Source organism: Culicoides brevitarsis, chromosome 2 (assembly GCF_036172545.1).
Source record: "Culicoides brevitarsis isolate CSIRO-B50_1 chromosome 2, AGI_CSIRO_Cbre_v1, whole genome shotgun sequence".
In the NCBI taxonomy this organism is placed as follows: Eukaryota; Metazoa; Arthropoda; class Insecta; order Diptera; family Ceratopogonidae; genus Culicoides; species Culicoides brevitarsis.
Window position 1 is genome coordinate 30,294,052 of NC_087086.1, and position 14,282 is coordinate 30,308,333.

General features: G+C 29.4%; 4 protein-coding genes across 4 annotated transcripts; 1 reads left to right on the plus strand and 3 right to left on the minus strand.

Moving 5' to 3' along the window:
* Positions 1 to 4,267: 4,267 nt before the first annotated feature.
* LOC134829341 (serine/threonine-protein kinase NLK-like) lies at positions 4,268 to 7,355 on the minus strand. Its single transcript, XM_063842381.1, is given in 4 exon segments — positions 4,268 to 5,117; positions 5,120 to 6,304; positions 6,359 to 6,965; positions 7,035 to 7,355. Coding segments are annotated over 3 exon segments (1,362 nt in total). The 5' UTR covers positions 6,450 to 6,965; positions 7,035 to 7,355; the 3' UTR covers positions 4,268 to 5,031.
* Positions 7,356 to 8,766: 1,411 nt separating this feature from the next.
* On the minus strand, positions 8,767 to 9,763 carry LOC134830961 (SAGA-associated factor 29). The gene has a single exon (XM_063844579.1). The coding sequence runs from the start codon at positions 9,716 to 9,718 to the stop codon at positions 8,864 to 8,866; it is 855 nt and encodes a 284-aa protein (XP_063700649.1). The 5' UTR covers positions 9,719 to 9,763; the 3' UTR covers positions 8,767 to 8,863.
* Positions 9,764 to 9,815: 52 nt separating this feature from the next.
* On the plus strand, positions 9,816 to 10,867 carry LOC134828723 (peroxiredoxin-4-like). Its single transcript, XM_063841709.1, has 2 exons — positions 9,816 to 9,922; positions 10,057 to 10,867. The coding sequence occupies exon 2, from the start codon at positions 10,070 to 10,072 to the stop codon at positions 10,799 to 10,801; it is 732 nt and encodes a 243-aa protein (XP_063697779.1). The 5' UTR covers positions 9,816 to 9,922; positions 10,057 to 10,069; the 3' UTR covers positions 10,802 to 10,867.
* A 630-nt stretch (positions 10,868 to 11,497) lies between these two features.
* On the minus strand, positions 11,498 to 13,569 carry LOC134831479 (tRNA pseudouridine synthase-like 1). The gene is made up of 5 exons (XM_063845213.1): positions 13,475 to 13,569; positions 13,285 to 13,419; positions 12,998 to 13,216; positions 12,184 to 12,273; positions 11,498 to 12,115 (listed from the first exon to the last, which is right to left on the minus strand). Exons 1-5 carry the CDS (start codon positions 13,519 to 13,521, stop codon positions 11,620 to 11,622), a joined length of 987 nt encoding a protein of 328 aa, XP_063701283.1. The 5' UTR covers positions 13,522 to 13,569; the 3' UTR covers positions 11,498 to 11,619.
* Between the last annotated feature and the right edge of the window lie 713 nt (positions 13,570 to 14,282).

Below are 14,282 nucleotides of genomic sequence, written 5' to 3' on the forward strand. Positions count from 1 at the left end.
AAAGTAATAGAAGTTGTCTTTTAGTGCAGAAAATTGACGTTAGATGGCTCTTTGTTTTACGAAAACATTATTTTTTAAAAAGATTTTAGTTAAAAATATGAAATTTTTGGAACCTAAGAATTTTATTTTAGATCTAAAATTATTTTGGCTTTTAAAAAATAATTTTTTTGAACTTTGAACAATTTTTAAATTAACCTAGCAATAGATGGTGCTTCAAAAAATACAAACTTTTCAATAAACCATCAAAAAATGGCGCTTTTGTCATTATTTATTTTAAAGATTTTTGTTAAAAATTTAAAATTTTTGAATATAAAGAATTTTATTTTAGATCTAAAATTATTTTGGGTTTTAAAAAATAATTTTTTTGGACTTAGAAAAATTTTTAAATTAACCTACCAACAGATGGCGCTTTTGTCAAAAAAAAATATTTGAAAATCAACAATAGATGTCGTTATATTCCTTAAAGTTCTTAAAATCATTCAGAATAAAAAAATATGAGTTTTAACTAATTTTTTGTTCAAATAATGTTTTGGTTTATATTTAAAAAAAAACTCTGGTTCGTAAGTTGATCAAAACTTCAATACTGATAAAAAAAAACTGTAGCTGATTTCAAGAAGAACGTTTCGTCGAAAGTCTTTTGGGGGGACTTTCCACGACTTTATAACGTTTCTTCGTTGATCAATTGTCTCACCAGAGAGATCGTTCATGACTTTAGTCACCTGTTTGAATAAAATCTAAATAAAAATAAAATAAATTTATAAACACTTTAAAAAGCAAATAAATGTTATTAACAACGGGTAAAAAATAAAAACTTAAATTTTCATCGCTTCAAATGTTAAAGAAAGTTCTGTTCCTTTGAAAAAAAAATTAAAAAAAAATCTAAAACAGAAAAAATGTTACGGAAGCACAAAAAATATTAAAAAACACAAATACCCAAAGCTGGAAAAATAAAATCATCCACCAATAAATGTGTTAAAAAAACGATAAATTTAGTACTAATGCAAAACTAATTAAGAGCATTGTTACTGGAAAAATAAATGTGTTGATTAAATAACAAACAAAAAAATATTAGTAACTAAAATTTTTCGATGGCATAGCGTAGCAAATTTAAAAAAACAAGAAAATGAGTGCCAATTGCTTTAGAAAAAAAAATGAAAAGTGCAAAAAAAAACGATACCAGAAAAGGCACTAAAGCTTAATTAAAGAAAAACTTTTAAAAAAAAATCTTTCATTTCAAAGCCTTTAATTTTCAACTTTTTCATAAATTTTGAGCCATTTTTAAAATTAAAAAAAAAAATTGAATCAGACCCCGAAGGTCCTTAATTGGTAATCAATCCGTCAAAGTGATTGATTTGTAATAAATGTAAAATTCACCTTTCCATGATATTATTATTAATTAATTAATTAATTAAAATTATTCATTAAGAAAAAAAAGAATTAAAAATGAATTTATTTCCTATGAAAAAAAAATAAAATAAAAAATAATTAATTAATTAATTAAAAAATAGAAAACTGCTTGAAAAAGTTAAATTTTAATAAAAAGTTAAAAAAAATACATGAAGAATTGAGAAGAAAAACCACCAAAATTATTAGGGATAGTCAAAAATTTGTATGCAAGTTTAAAAAAAAATTGTGTATTTTAAATAAAATATCATCAAAAAAATTTAATTATTTAAAAAACATAAAAATTTATTGTAATTGTATACTAGAGAGAGACAGCAAAAAAGAAAGAAAAAAAAATGGGGAAAGAGGCCTACACTGAACAATATTTATATTGGGAAAGGTCATTGACCTTCAATGATTAATAAAAAAAATTTTTTTTGTTACCTTATTACATAGGTACCTTTTTAAAAAAACAGGAAATTATTATTTTAAATTTTTTTTATAGAAAAATTATAAATTTATGATCAAAATTTTTAAAAAATAAATAAAGAATTACGCACGAAGAATTATTAATATTAACAAAAAGTATGAAAAATTGAATTTATAAGAATTGTATTATTAATTATTAAACTTATTAGTCTTCTTCTTTATGTATGATACAGAACTTGAAGAAATACAAACAGAAATTGATTAAAAATAAAAATAAATATATGAAGAAAACCAGTTTTTTACCTTTTGAACTCCGTTGAAGACTTCATGGTATTATTTGTAAATTCCATTAAAACACCTTTTTTACTTTTTTTTTCTTAGAGAAGAACACATTTATACTTTTTTTGTTTTATTATTATTATTTTTCTCAGTAGCTCATTTACAATTTTTTTTGATAAGTACAATACACATCATTTTTGCCTCATTTTATAACTTTTATATTCACTACAAATTTTGCTTGTTATATTTATTTTTTTTTTGTATTATTTTTTATTCATATATTTATAAATGTACGAATGAATGTTGTTTTTTTGTTGTTTCACGTCATATTTATATATATATTTGTATTGATGATAATTATAATAATGATGATGGTATTGATTACTTTAATTATAATAATAATAATTATAATTTTTTTAATGATGAATGTGTGCCGTTTTTTTATTCAAATAAATTCTTGGAGCTTTTTAACTCAATATTTTTTGTAGTATTGTGTGTCAATTAAAAAAATATGATTTTTTGTGATAATTTTTGTAAGACAATAATATTTTTTTTATTTTTTGTTATATGAGTTTTTATCACTATTAACACACATCTAATCAGGTTTCTGTGTTTCTTTTTAAAGTTTTTTATTAATTTTTTTGTGTTTTTTTATAGTTTTTTTGTTTTATTTAAATATTTACAACTTGCTTATTATTATTATCATTTATCATTAACATTACGAATATGTTGAATAATAATTTTTTTTAATAATAAGACAAAAAAAAAATGAAATTTTTATATTTTTTTCCTTTTTAATAGAATAAAATATTAAATCATTATACATACTTGGGGTAATTAAATTCCGATCAGTTTCTCACAAAATTAGGCAGTATTTTTACTTTTCTAATACGAGTTTTTTATAATAAGATAAGAGCTGGTATCTAGTCGGCAGTTACCATTTATATATTCTTTATCACTGGCCATAATGGTAAAAATTGTTTATACTTTTTATGAAAGTTTTATTGCTCTCCAAGACATTTTTTAGTATTTTTTATATTTTTTTTGTTCCGAAATGTTATAAAAAAATAAACTTTAGAAAAATTATTTTCTTTTTTTTAATATTTATATGTTTTTTAAAGTATTCTTTTTTTTTTTTTAATAAATTCAAATTTCTTTCGATTATTACTTTTTAATTTTTATTGTTTTTTGTTCCATATTTTTTAATAATTATAAAAAAAATGTGAAAAAAATGAAAAATATCACACACAAACGCATGAACACACGATTTGAAACAAAAAATGGTAAAAAAATTGTTGGAAATGAACTTTTTTTTGAATTATAATAATAATTTTTATTAATAACACTCAATTCATTTAGTCTTTCACTTCAACATCATATCAATCAAAAATCATGCAAAAAAATTCAGTTCTTGGTTTTTTTAAATCCTAACTACGGTAGTAGTTAAAATTATATTCAAAATTAAAACTAATAATTAAAATTAATTCTAAAGCGAAAAAAATTGTGATACTTTAATCTAAAAAAAAAATTATTCGTAGTAATTGGTGTGTAACTTAAAATTAAAAAAAAATTTAAATTCTAAATTTTTTTGTTTGTTTTTCTAAGTAATTTTAATTAATTAATTATTTTTTAATAGGTATTCGGTTCTGATGTGTCTAAGCTACGATCTCTACGATTTGAAATTTAATCTAATTTCTTAGTTAAATTAAGCCTTAAAGGTAAACATAAACATATATAAAGGTAATGTATACGATATTGATTTATTTATGAATACGATCTAAATCAGGATGGTAAAAATTTTATTTTTTTAATTATATCAAGTCTCATGAATGTTTTTTTTTTATTTTAAATTTAGTTTTTAACTGAAATTTAAATGAATTGCTAAAAATTTATTTAAATGTTGGTACAAAGTATTAAATAAAAAAAAATTAACAATTTATATATTTTGTAAATTTTGTCTCATTTAATACTTTGTAAAAAAATTTTTAAATTAAAAAAAAAATAAATTTAAGAAGAAATAGTTTTTTTTTTATTAAGTTATACTGGAAGATTTTTTTTTGTAATGCGCTTAGTTCAAAAAAAATTTTTTTTTTTTAATTTAGAAAAAAAAATGTTTGCGCTTTTCACTGGTTGTTCTTTAATATAATTTTTGTCACACACATTTATTTATATCAAAAATCCTTCATTAAAGATATTTTTTTATCCATTATAAAGACAATCATTTTTTTTTTTGAGTTACACGTCATAGAAAACTTTGAACTACATACAAAAATTTGTTATTCTTCATATAGAAAGCTGGTAAGACTGGAGAAGGAGGAGAAGGATGATGATGATTTACAGAGAATTACATTCAAAAATTCAATTCTACATTTTTTTTCTAATTGTTTGCCAAATTTTAACATTTTTTTGATTAATTAGGAAATTGGGGACCATCCATTCATTTTTTTTTATATTGCTAGTAGGCTGAAGTTTACTTTTTTTGGCTGTCAAATTTTTTATTCTGTACATTTATTGTTTCTTAATTAATTTTATTTTATTTGATTGTGACATCAAATTTCTAACAATGCGTTTTTTTTATTTTATTTTGTATAAAACATGGTGCAAAATTGGCGTATATTTAATTTTTTTTTGGTTTTCTACTATTTCTTGTCTAATTTCTTTTTTTTCTTCTTTGTTATTGGTAGATTTTTAACATTCGCGATGAATGTTCACAAGTGTGTTGGTGATCAAGTGGTAAAAATGTGTTTTTATATGGAAATGTGCACCATATTTACATAAAGAGAGAGTTTTTTTTTTAACTTATATATGATTAAAAGTATTAAGGAAGAATTAATACTTGCAAGTTTTGTACACGAGGAATTTTTTTTTTTTTGTTTTTTTGTTGAAGAGAGGTGATGAAAAAGATTTTTTTAAAACTAAAGGTAATACCTGACACGATTTTTATGGTGATGCAACGTGCTGCATCATTTCCGAGTTCAATTGAGGCTCGCTTGTTTCTGCCGTCATTCCCATTGGTGTGGCGAGGGAGGCAATTCCGATGGATGGGCCACCGTGGAGCTGGCGAAACTTTTGAAAGCTGCCGATTGTGGATTAATGCACAGTGGCACGCGTCCCGTTTGGAGTTGTTCGGCGATAAATTTATGCATTTCCTCTTTGACTTGTTGCACAGACGTCAATTTGCCGAGATTTCGTTCGTCGAAGGGTGTCGGAGCTGGTGGTTCGAAATCCGCGGTGTATTGTCGCATGGCGCTCGACGTTGTGTAACAGCATTTGCACATGCACGAGTGATATCGGAGCCGCCCCTCATCGAGATACGGATGTGCTAAGGCATCAATGACGGAAATTCGCTTATCCGGATCGAAAACGAGCATTTGACACAACAGATGGACCGCTTCGTGCGTCGCATGTGCCGACAACGTATACAATGCCGACAATGAGGGCGGCTTTTGGGCACGTCGTAACATATGTTGACGAGCGCCATCGCAGGCATGCTTCATATCTTCGAGCGACGGCGTGCCAAGCAGCTCTGTGATTAATTCGAGTTGTTGCACGGGACTCTGAGCTTGAAAGAGGATCCGTCGTCCCAATAATTCGCCAAAAATGCATCCGACACTCCAAATATCCACGGCAGCGGAGTAATGACGCGCTCCCATGAGAATTTCGGGCGCCCGGTAATATTGCGTGACAACTTCCTGCGTCATGTGCTTCGATTTGTCGGGTTCTTCGATGCGCGCCAAGCCAAAATCGCAAATTTTCAGCACGCAGTTACTATTCACGAGCAAATTGCCCGGTTTGATGTCCCGATGCAAGATTCGCGCCGAATGGAGGTATTTGAGACCCCGCAAAATCTGGTACAGAAATACTTTGATGTGGTCCGCGGACAAGTGCTGCGGCGATACGATAATTTTGTGGAGATCTGATTGAAGTAGCTCGGTTATCACATAGATTTCCTGGAAAAAATCCAGATGCGGCGGCTGCAAAATATCGAGGGCCGACAAGATGTTCTCGTGCTTGAAGAAACACAGCATTTTGAGTTCGCGAAAGACGCGTTTCGACGACACCAACGACTGGAATACGTTGGGGAGCTTTTTCAGGGCGACGCGACTACCGTTTCGCGGATCTGTGACGGACCAGACGACGCCGAAGGCACCATAGCCAATTGGGCGATCGGGATCTTGGGGTATTGTCGGCGGGGGTTGGTAATACGGAGCGGCTAAAAATATTTTTATCAGAATTTTATCACAAAAATCGAAGAAAAAAATCTTACCTGCTGCCAAAATGGCATTTTGACTTCCAGATTGTGCCAGATTCGCCCCTCCCCCTCCTAAGGCAGCCATCATACTATTAAATTTTACCATTAAATTTTCATTTCTTGCTTCACTTGCTTCCCAAACCAAAATTTTTTTTGAATGTCCTGCGCTAGGTGTCCTCTCGGGGGATGTTTTTCCACGTAAAACTAACTTAAAACGTAAAATTCGGGTCTTTTACAAGCACTTGGGGGTTCTTCGTTGTAATTTTTGCGGAAATTTCATGTAAAAAAAGTCACTTTCTCACAGTTGCACGACGACGACGACGAGATTTAAATCTGTGGGGAAACAAAGGACACACACTACAAAATGGACGATCTCTTCACAAAAACTGTTCGTTTGTTCTAATCGTCGTGCGTCTATTCAGCATTGCATCAATGTGCATCCAACTGCTGCTGCTGCTGCTACTCGCTGTACGACGTCCAAAGAACAAAGAGTTGCGTGCACGGGGCCTATGGCGTTATACGATTTCTGCTGGTACTCTTCCAAAACTCGTTTTTCCTGCCTTTTTTTTTGCTGCAGCTTCCGAATTCCCCGAATTTTGACGCGTTTTGTACCTGGAACTGCCTGCAACGAGACCCAAGCGTTCGTCAAAAAATTTCGTGATCCGCGCGAGAAATCGTGCCAGAAACTTACCTATCGTGTTTTCTATTCAATTCAACTTTTTACAATAAAAAAAATGCTATGCACGACTGCTATATGCTAACAAACACACACACGAACGAACGAAGCGACGACGACGACGACGAGCACAGATGAGAGAATTTTTACTTGAGGAAATTTTTTTGCTGGCTTTTCCCGCAAATCGCCAACTATTTATCGCTAGATCTTGGTCGAGACGCCTCTCCTACACACACGTACTTGCACAATTAATGAGAATTTTTGTCCAGTTTCATTGAATAAATAAAAAATATAGAACTAAACGCTATTGATTTTTTTTTACAAGCTATGTGTAGTGATGTCCGAACCGTCGACTGAGTACTCGGATTAGCGCATTTGGCATCATTATGGTACGACGTACGTGCTATGGCTGTACGGGACATACGAGAGACAAAAATTGCCTTGATGCTGATTCAAAATGTTTGGAAATGACCGTTAGAGGAGTTCTTTTTTGAGAGGTGAAGACTTTGGAAGCCTTAAAAGGTCCTTTTTGAGCATGAATCCTTGAAAATTTTGACTTTTATGAATGAAAATTAAATTTTTACGTTCTGAAAACTAATTTTTTGATGAAAATTTAAATATTTTAAACTAAAAATTGAGTTTTCAGTCCTCAAAAGTCCTTTTTGAGCCAAAATTCTTTACATTTTGAGTCTTGTTGATGTAAATTTTTAATTTTAAGCATCAAAAAGTTCATTTTGTGATGAAAATTTAAACATTTTGAATTAAAAATTTTAAATTTTCTCTAAATTTGAACTAAAATTCACAAAAATATTTAAATTGATACTCTAAAGTTCTTGTTTTTGAGCTTGAAATCTCCAAAACTTTTTCTCTGACGACATAAAAATTGAGTTTTTACTGCTCAAATATTCTATTTATGATGGAAAATTGAATTTGCAGAACTAAAATTTTCTTAATTTCTTCTAAATTGTCATCAAAAGCCATCCAAAGTTGATAAAATTCCCAAATTAAGCCATTCAAGTCCCTCTTTAGAACTAATTTCTTAAAAATTTGAGTCTTCATGATACAAATTTTGAATATTTTGCATCTCAAGATCAATTTTAATATGAAAATAAACTTTCGTTTTCTTGAAAATCAAACTTTAAGTGAATGAAAGTGACAAAAATTCATAGGTTGACCCTCCAAAGTCCTTTTTTCGAACCTGAAATTTAAAAAAAATATTCTTCATAATGATAATTTTAAACTTTAAGCATCTGAATATGCAATTTTTGATAAAACTTTTAACATTTTAGAACAAAAAGCTGCTAAATTTTCTCTAAAATCATACTCTAAGTCATCAAAAGGCTCAAATATTCACAAATTAATCAACCAAAATCCATTTTTAAATTTAAATTCTTGATAAAATGAGTTTTATTAGTCAAATTTTGAGCTTTGAGCATCTAAAACCACATTTTATGAAGAAAAATTTCTCTCGTTTCCTACAAAATTGAGTTTAAAGTCCTCTAAAATCAAAAATTATTCCTTCAAAGTTCTTTTTTTAGCCTGAATTTGCGTTCATTGGAGACTCATTGAAATAAATTTTGAATTTTTACCATCTAAACATCCAATTTTTGATCAAAATTTAAACATATACTGCCAAAAATCTTAAATTTCTTCTAAAAATAAAAATCTGAAATCCTTCAAAGTCTCTAAAATTTTGAAATTCTTCCTTCAAAACTCCTTTCTGATCCAAAAACTTCCCAAATTTCCATTTAAATTTCATAATTTATTGACAAAATCTCTTAAAATCTACTTCAATACTCTTCAAATTCTCCTTCGTTTCCCACAACAAGCGTCAAATCGTGCTGTCACGGTCCCTTTTTGTTGGATTTGATCGCGATGACATACCGTTGCGAGATATAAAGTGGCGGCGAATACCCTTCCGGGTAATTTTGATCCTCAAAAAGCACCTCATACTCATCTGTCGAGGTCTGAGGCAATGCATGAATGATCGCTTTGTAGAAACAAGTGGTTTGCGGATACAAAGCCATCACTGTCGTCCCTTTGGGGAACAAGGCATGTCCATCAGTCTCGGGATTTGCTCTCATAAGTGGCAACGGAACAATTTTCCGCTTACTCAGGATATGACGATCCTTTTGTTCCTCATCGATATCATCAACTTCGTACTTATTGACGCCCGGCAAGAATTGAACAACCTCCGCCAAGATCCAATTTTCCTCCTCTTCGAGTCCTTTTACGAGAGCGGCGACCATATCACCTGGTTTGGCAACGTAACCGGCTTCTGCTTGCACCGCGCCGCACAACGGAGGGATTTTTTCGCCGGGTTTTGAGACAAAAAGTGGCAAAGTTTGCGCGGAAATTTGGAGCATCTTCATTAAAGCGCCGCGACGGATCGTTTCTTTGTTGCCAGCGTTGCGAGCTTGAATTCGACGCTCATTGCGGATGTTTCGGATGTCCTGAACTTTCTTCAAAGCTTCACGGATGAGATTTTCCTCGGCGATGGCATCTTGCATGGCATTTTTGTACAAATTTTTGAGCTTTTGTTGGTTGGCGGTGGATTTGTCGTCGAACGTTTTCTCTTGTAACTTGACGATATTCGGTTCCGATGCGAGTCTTTTGTTGTTTATGTCGTGCACGAGACTGTTAATCTCCCGGAGACGATCTTCGACTTGTTTGGCGGCTTGTTCCGAGGTCAGAGGCATTTTTAATTTAAGCTTTTCCGTAAAAATCTTTGAATTTTTGTTTGTTTTGGTGACACACGACGAATGTGACGCGGGTCGAATGCCGGCTTTGCTCACTAGGATCACGAAGTCATCACAAAAACAACGATTCTGATCAATTTCTGACGAGATTTGGTCATAAACGGAAGCTTATCGTAGTATTTATTCGTAGAAATCGCTTTTTCGGTGAGTTTTTTTGATAAGACTTGAAAATTTAGTGACGTTAAATATTTTTTCTAATCAATTACTTGATTTATGCTTCTTTCTTACGTGGCTGTTTCTAATCTAATCAACGAATTTTCTTTAATTTTTTATTTTAGTAACGCAGTCATCATGAAAATTCTTCTTTTGACGTCGCTTTTCGTGCTTTTTTCCTTCGTCACAGCTCTCGATGACGCCCAATGTGTCAGTCAGAAGGAGCAGGAATTCTGTCAACCGACAAAACCTCGCGGCGAACACACTCTCCAATACACAAAAGCCGTAATTCAGAAGCCAGCGCCGATTTTCGAAGGTACCGCTGTCGTCAACGGTGAATTTTCGCAACTTTCCTTGAAGGATTATCGCGGAAAATACGTCGTTTTCTTCTTCTACCCGCTCGATTTCACGTTCGTTTGTCCCACGGAAATTCTCGCCTTCAGTGATCGCATCGCGGAATTCCGTAAAATCAATACTGAGGTCATTGCGTGCTCTGTGGATTCGCATTTTACGCATTTGGCATGGACAAAAACGCCGCGCAAGGAAGGCGGCTTGGGAAAAATTGAAATTCCACTTTTGAGTGATTTGTCGCATCGCATTGCCAAGGATTACGGGGTTTATTTGCAAGATGCCGGACATACGTTACGTGGCTTGTTCATCATTGATGCCAAGGGGATTTTGAGACAAATTACGATGAATGATTTGCCTGTGGGTAGAAGTGTTGATGAGACCCTGAGACTCGTTCAAGCATTCCAATATACCGACAATCATGGGGAGGTGTGCCCAGCTGGATGGAAACCCGGATCGCAGACAATTGTGCCGGATCCGGAGAAGAAAATCAAGTATTTTGAGAAGAATTATGAGTTGTAACGCGTGAAAAAGGGAGTCAGGGAACAAATTTTTTATGTGTTTTGAATAAAATTGTCTGAAAAGTGACTTTTTTTGTTCTTAAAATTGGCTTTTTAAACAAAATTTCAGATTTTTTTTGCTCAAATGTTTCGTATTTTTGCATGAAATTTTAATTTTTATACTCTAAAAATATTTCTTGATCAAATTTTTGCCTTAGTTAATTGAAGATTTATATAATTTTTAATAATTTAATTTATGATGATATTGGATAAAAATTTATTTTTGCGAAATTTTGGTTCAAAATACTTTAAATATCGACTTGAAACGTGAAAATAACGAAAATTAAGGAAATATTGAGGATTTTTTTTTTTAAATTTTCAATTTTTTTTTATATTTTGACCACTTTTATGATTAAAACTTCAACTTTATGGAAATTAAAAATTAAAATAAAAAAAATTAGTAATTCTGTTCAAAAAATTTAATTTTTAAGCTTTAAATTAAAGTAAATTAATAATTAAAAATTAAGTTTTTATTTTTTTTTTAATTTTTAGTTTTTAATTTTTTTTTTTTTAATTTTCATAAAGTTGAAGTTTAAATCATAAAAGTAGTAAAAATCTGAAAAAATTAAAATTAATTTTAAAAAAAAATAAATTTAAACAGCTCGATTTTTTTGAAAAAAACGTAAAAATTTCCAGAATTAATTAAATTTTTCCTCAAGAAATTAATTTTTTACTCTGAAAACTTTAAAGTTTTGACAAAACTTATCAATTTTTCAGCAAAAAAACACCTAAATTTGGTAAAAAAAAAATTTTTTTTTAATATTTTTGCTCTCTTCGACTTTATTCCATCTCAATTTCTTTCTGATGCTCTAAATATTCGGCAAAAGGCTCATTGTACTTGTTTATTAACTCCATTTCCTCGCGACGATACAACACTTCACACAAGAAGAGACCACAAGCTGGAGCCATATTAATGCCCGTAGGCCAGTTATGTGTTGCCGGTATCGTAATCATTTCGTAAACATCCTTTTTGCTGTGTTTTCCGTAACCAACGGAAATCAGAATTCCAACCATTCGCCTTACTTGACGATATAAAAATGATTTTGCGGTGACACGGACCTCAAAAAAATCATAAAATTCTTCCGCAATGCCACTGTTCCACGATGTTGAAAGAGATCTTGATTTGGTAAATGTTAAATTGTGTATCGTGCGAATGCTGAACATGCAGTGTTTTTGTCTAATATCTCTACTCATTCCCATAAAGGTGCGGAAATCGTGGGTTCCTATGAATAATGGAATAACTTCGTCTACATGGTGAGGATTGAAATCCTCGTTTCTAAAAATAAAAAAAAAATTATTGTGATTTCGAAATATTAAAGAAAAAAATTAAAGCTTTTAACTTACTGTAAAAAGTAACATCTATCAGTTTCTTCTATAGGAACAAATCTGTTACATTTTTGTTGCTGGTTTGAGGTTGTTTTTGGTACTGCAAATCTGTTTTATAAAAAAAAAAAATTAATAAATAAATTTAATTAACTTTTTGCTTTCATTATTTCAAAGATTTAAGTCAATAAATATAAATATAGTCAAATAAAATTTCACAAAATAAAAATTTTGGTCACGTGACTTAATAGTTTTGCATCTAAATTTCTATAAAAATGCGTTGTTGAAAATTTTGAAATACTTTTTTTGATAAAAAAAATGCATCGAGGTTTATATATTAAAAATTGATTTCAGATTATTTCAAGCTAAAAATAAAAATTTTATCAAAAACAATCGTCAAAAAGCTTTTGAAAAATAATTTCAGTAATTTTTATAAAAAAAAATTTTAGAGAAGACAATTCATGTCAATTCTATAGGTAATTTTTAAAATTTAAAAACAAAAAATTGAAAAATTTTCGATAAATTATAAAAATATACCAAAAAACGGTAGTTTTTGAGACATTTTTAATTTTTTTTTATTTTGCCTTAAAAAAATTTAAGTTCAAGTTGAAAAACTGAATATCATAAATTTTTGGAAAAAATATTTTTTGAGAAGAAAATCTGTGCTAAACTACAATTTTTAATACAAAAATTTTAAAAATTGAAAAAAATTCTTGAATATAAAAATATAAAAAATAGAAAATAATATAATGAAAATAGCCCAAAAATGGTAATTTTTGATTAAATTTTTTAACTTTTTTTTTTGAAGTCTGATATGGAACAAAAATTTTCTTACCTATATAAATAAGTACGACCTACCGCATTGTGACGACAATGAAAGTTTGCCAAATTTGGAGGAATAAGCTTTGTGCTGTTAATTCTCACAGGAATATGATATTTGAAAAACGTCGTATTCAAGTAAGTTGTGATATAATTTGGATTGAACGCTTTTTTGTCAACTCTTTGTAAGTCAACATGCAAAGAATTTCCCAATGCATGGACACCGGCATCTGTCCTGTGAAAAAGATGGAAAAAAGAGACGTTTTATAAAAAAAGCAAAAAAAAATGAATGAAAAAACATACCGACTAGAAATAACACTGTCTATTTCATTTGTTGTATTTAGTCTCTGCAAAGCCAATTCAATGACTCCTTGAACTGTGTAAATGTCTTCTGATTTTTTTCCATTGTCTAATTTCTTGATGGTTCGTTGAATACCCCTGAAATGAAAAATTATTAAGAAATTTGTGTAAAATTTAGAAATTTTAAAATTACCTGAAACTCGTTCCAAGATAAGAAAAGTTTATTAAATATCTGTGCATCGTAAGTTATGTTTTTATTTACCCATGAGGTATTTATTGAAAACAGCTGTCTACACTTGACCTTCCAATGTTTCGCGTTTTCATCTACTTATTGAAAATTTTCTTGTGTTAAAATTAAATTTTAGAATTTTTAATTCCTTTTGTAGTAAAATTTCAATAGTAAAGTGAAAAAGGGTGTTACAACTGTCGAAAATGTTTCGAATTTCATAGACCTTCAAAATATTAGGAAGGAGGAGGGATATCCAGTATCGTCAGTAAAAATTCAATTTTCAATCAAATATTCAAAATTTTGCTTATCAATTTTGAAAATTAAGAGGAATGATTTTAAATATCATTTTTATTCAAAATTTTAATTTACAAAATTGAACATTTTTGACTAATAATTTGAAAAAAATATGAAAATTTATACTACTTTGAAAATTTAATTAATTTTTGTTGAAAATTGCACTAAAATTTTTGATTTTTTTTTAACGTTTTTCGAAGTAAATGTTAATTTTTAATCAAAATTTTTTGGAAGTGAAAATAAAAATTTTTTTAAAAATTATTTTATTTATTTTATTTTCTAAATTTGAATCCAAAAATTTTTTATTAAAGGCGAATTTCTAAAAATTTTGAAAAATTTAATTTTATTTTTTTTAAAACAAATTTTTTTATTTTTTTATACATAATTTTTCAAGATTTTTCAATCAAAAAATGTCTAAAAATGTTTTTACATTTAAATTTTAGTTAAAACTTAAAATTTTCAGCTACTCAAAAATTTT

What these genes read in the sequence shown, in the direction of transcription:
- LOC134830961 (XM_063844579.1), bottom strand. Translation starts at nt 9,718, where the DNA reads ATGCCTCTGACCTCGGAACAAGCCGCCAAACAAGTCGAAGATCGTCTC.
- LOC134828723 (XM_063841709.1), top strand. Translation starts at nt 10,070, where the DNA reads ATGAAAATTCTTCTTTTGACGTCGCTTTTCGTGCTTTTTTCCTTCGTC.
- LOC134831479 (XM_063845213.1), bottom strand. Translation starts at nt 13,521, where the DNA reads ATGCACAGATATTTAATAAACTTTTCTTATCTTGGAACGAGTTTCAG. An exon ending in TATCTTGGAACGAGTTTCAG is followed by an intron (nt 13,420 to 13,474) that starts GTAATTTTAAAA and finishes TTTTCATTTCAG; the next exon opens with GGGTATTCAACGAACCATCA. An exon ending in GACAGTGTTATTTCTAGTCG is followed by an intron (nt 13,217 to 13,284) that starts GTATGTTTTTTC and finishes TCTTTTTCACAG; the next exon opens with GACAGATGCCGGTGTCCATG.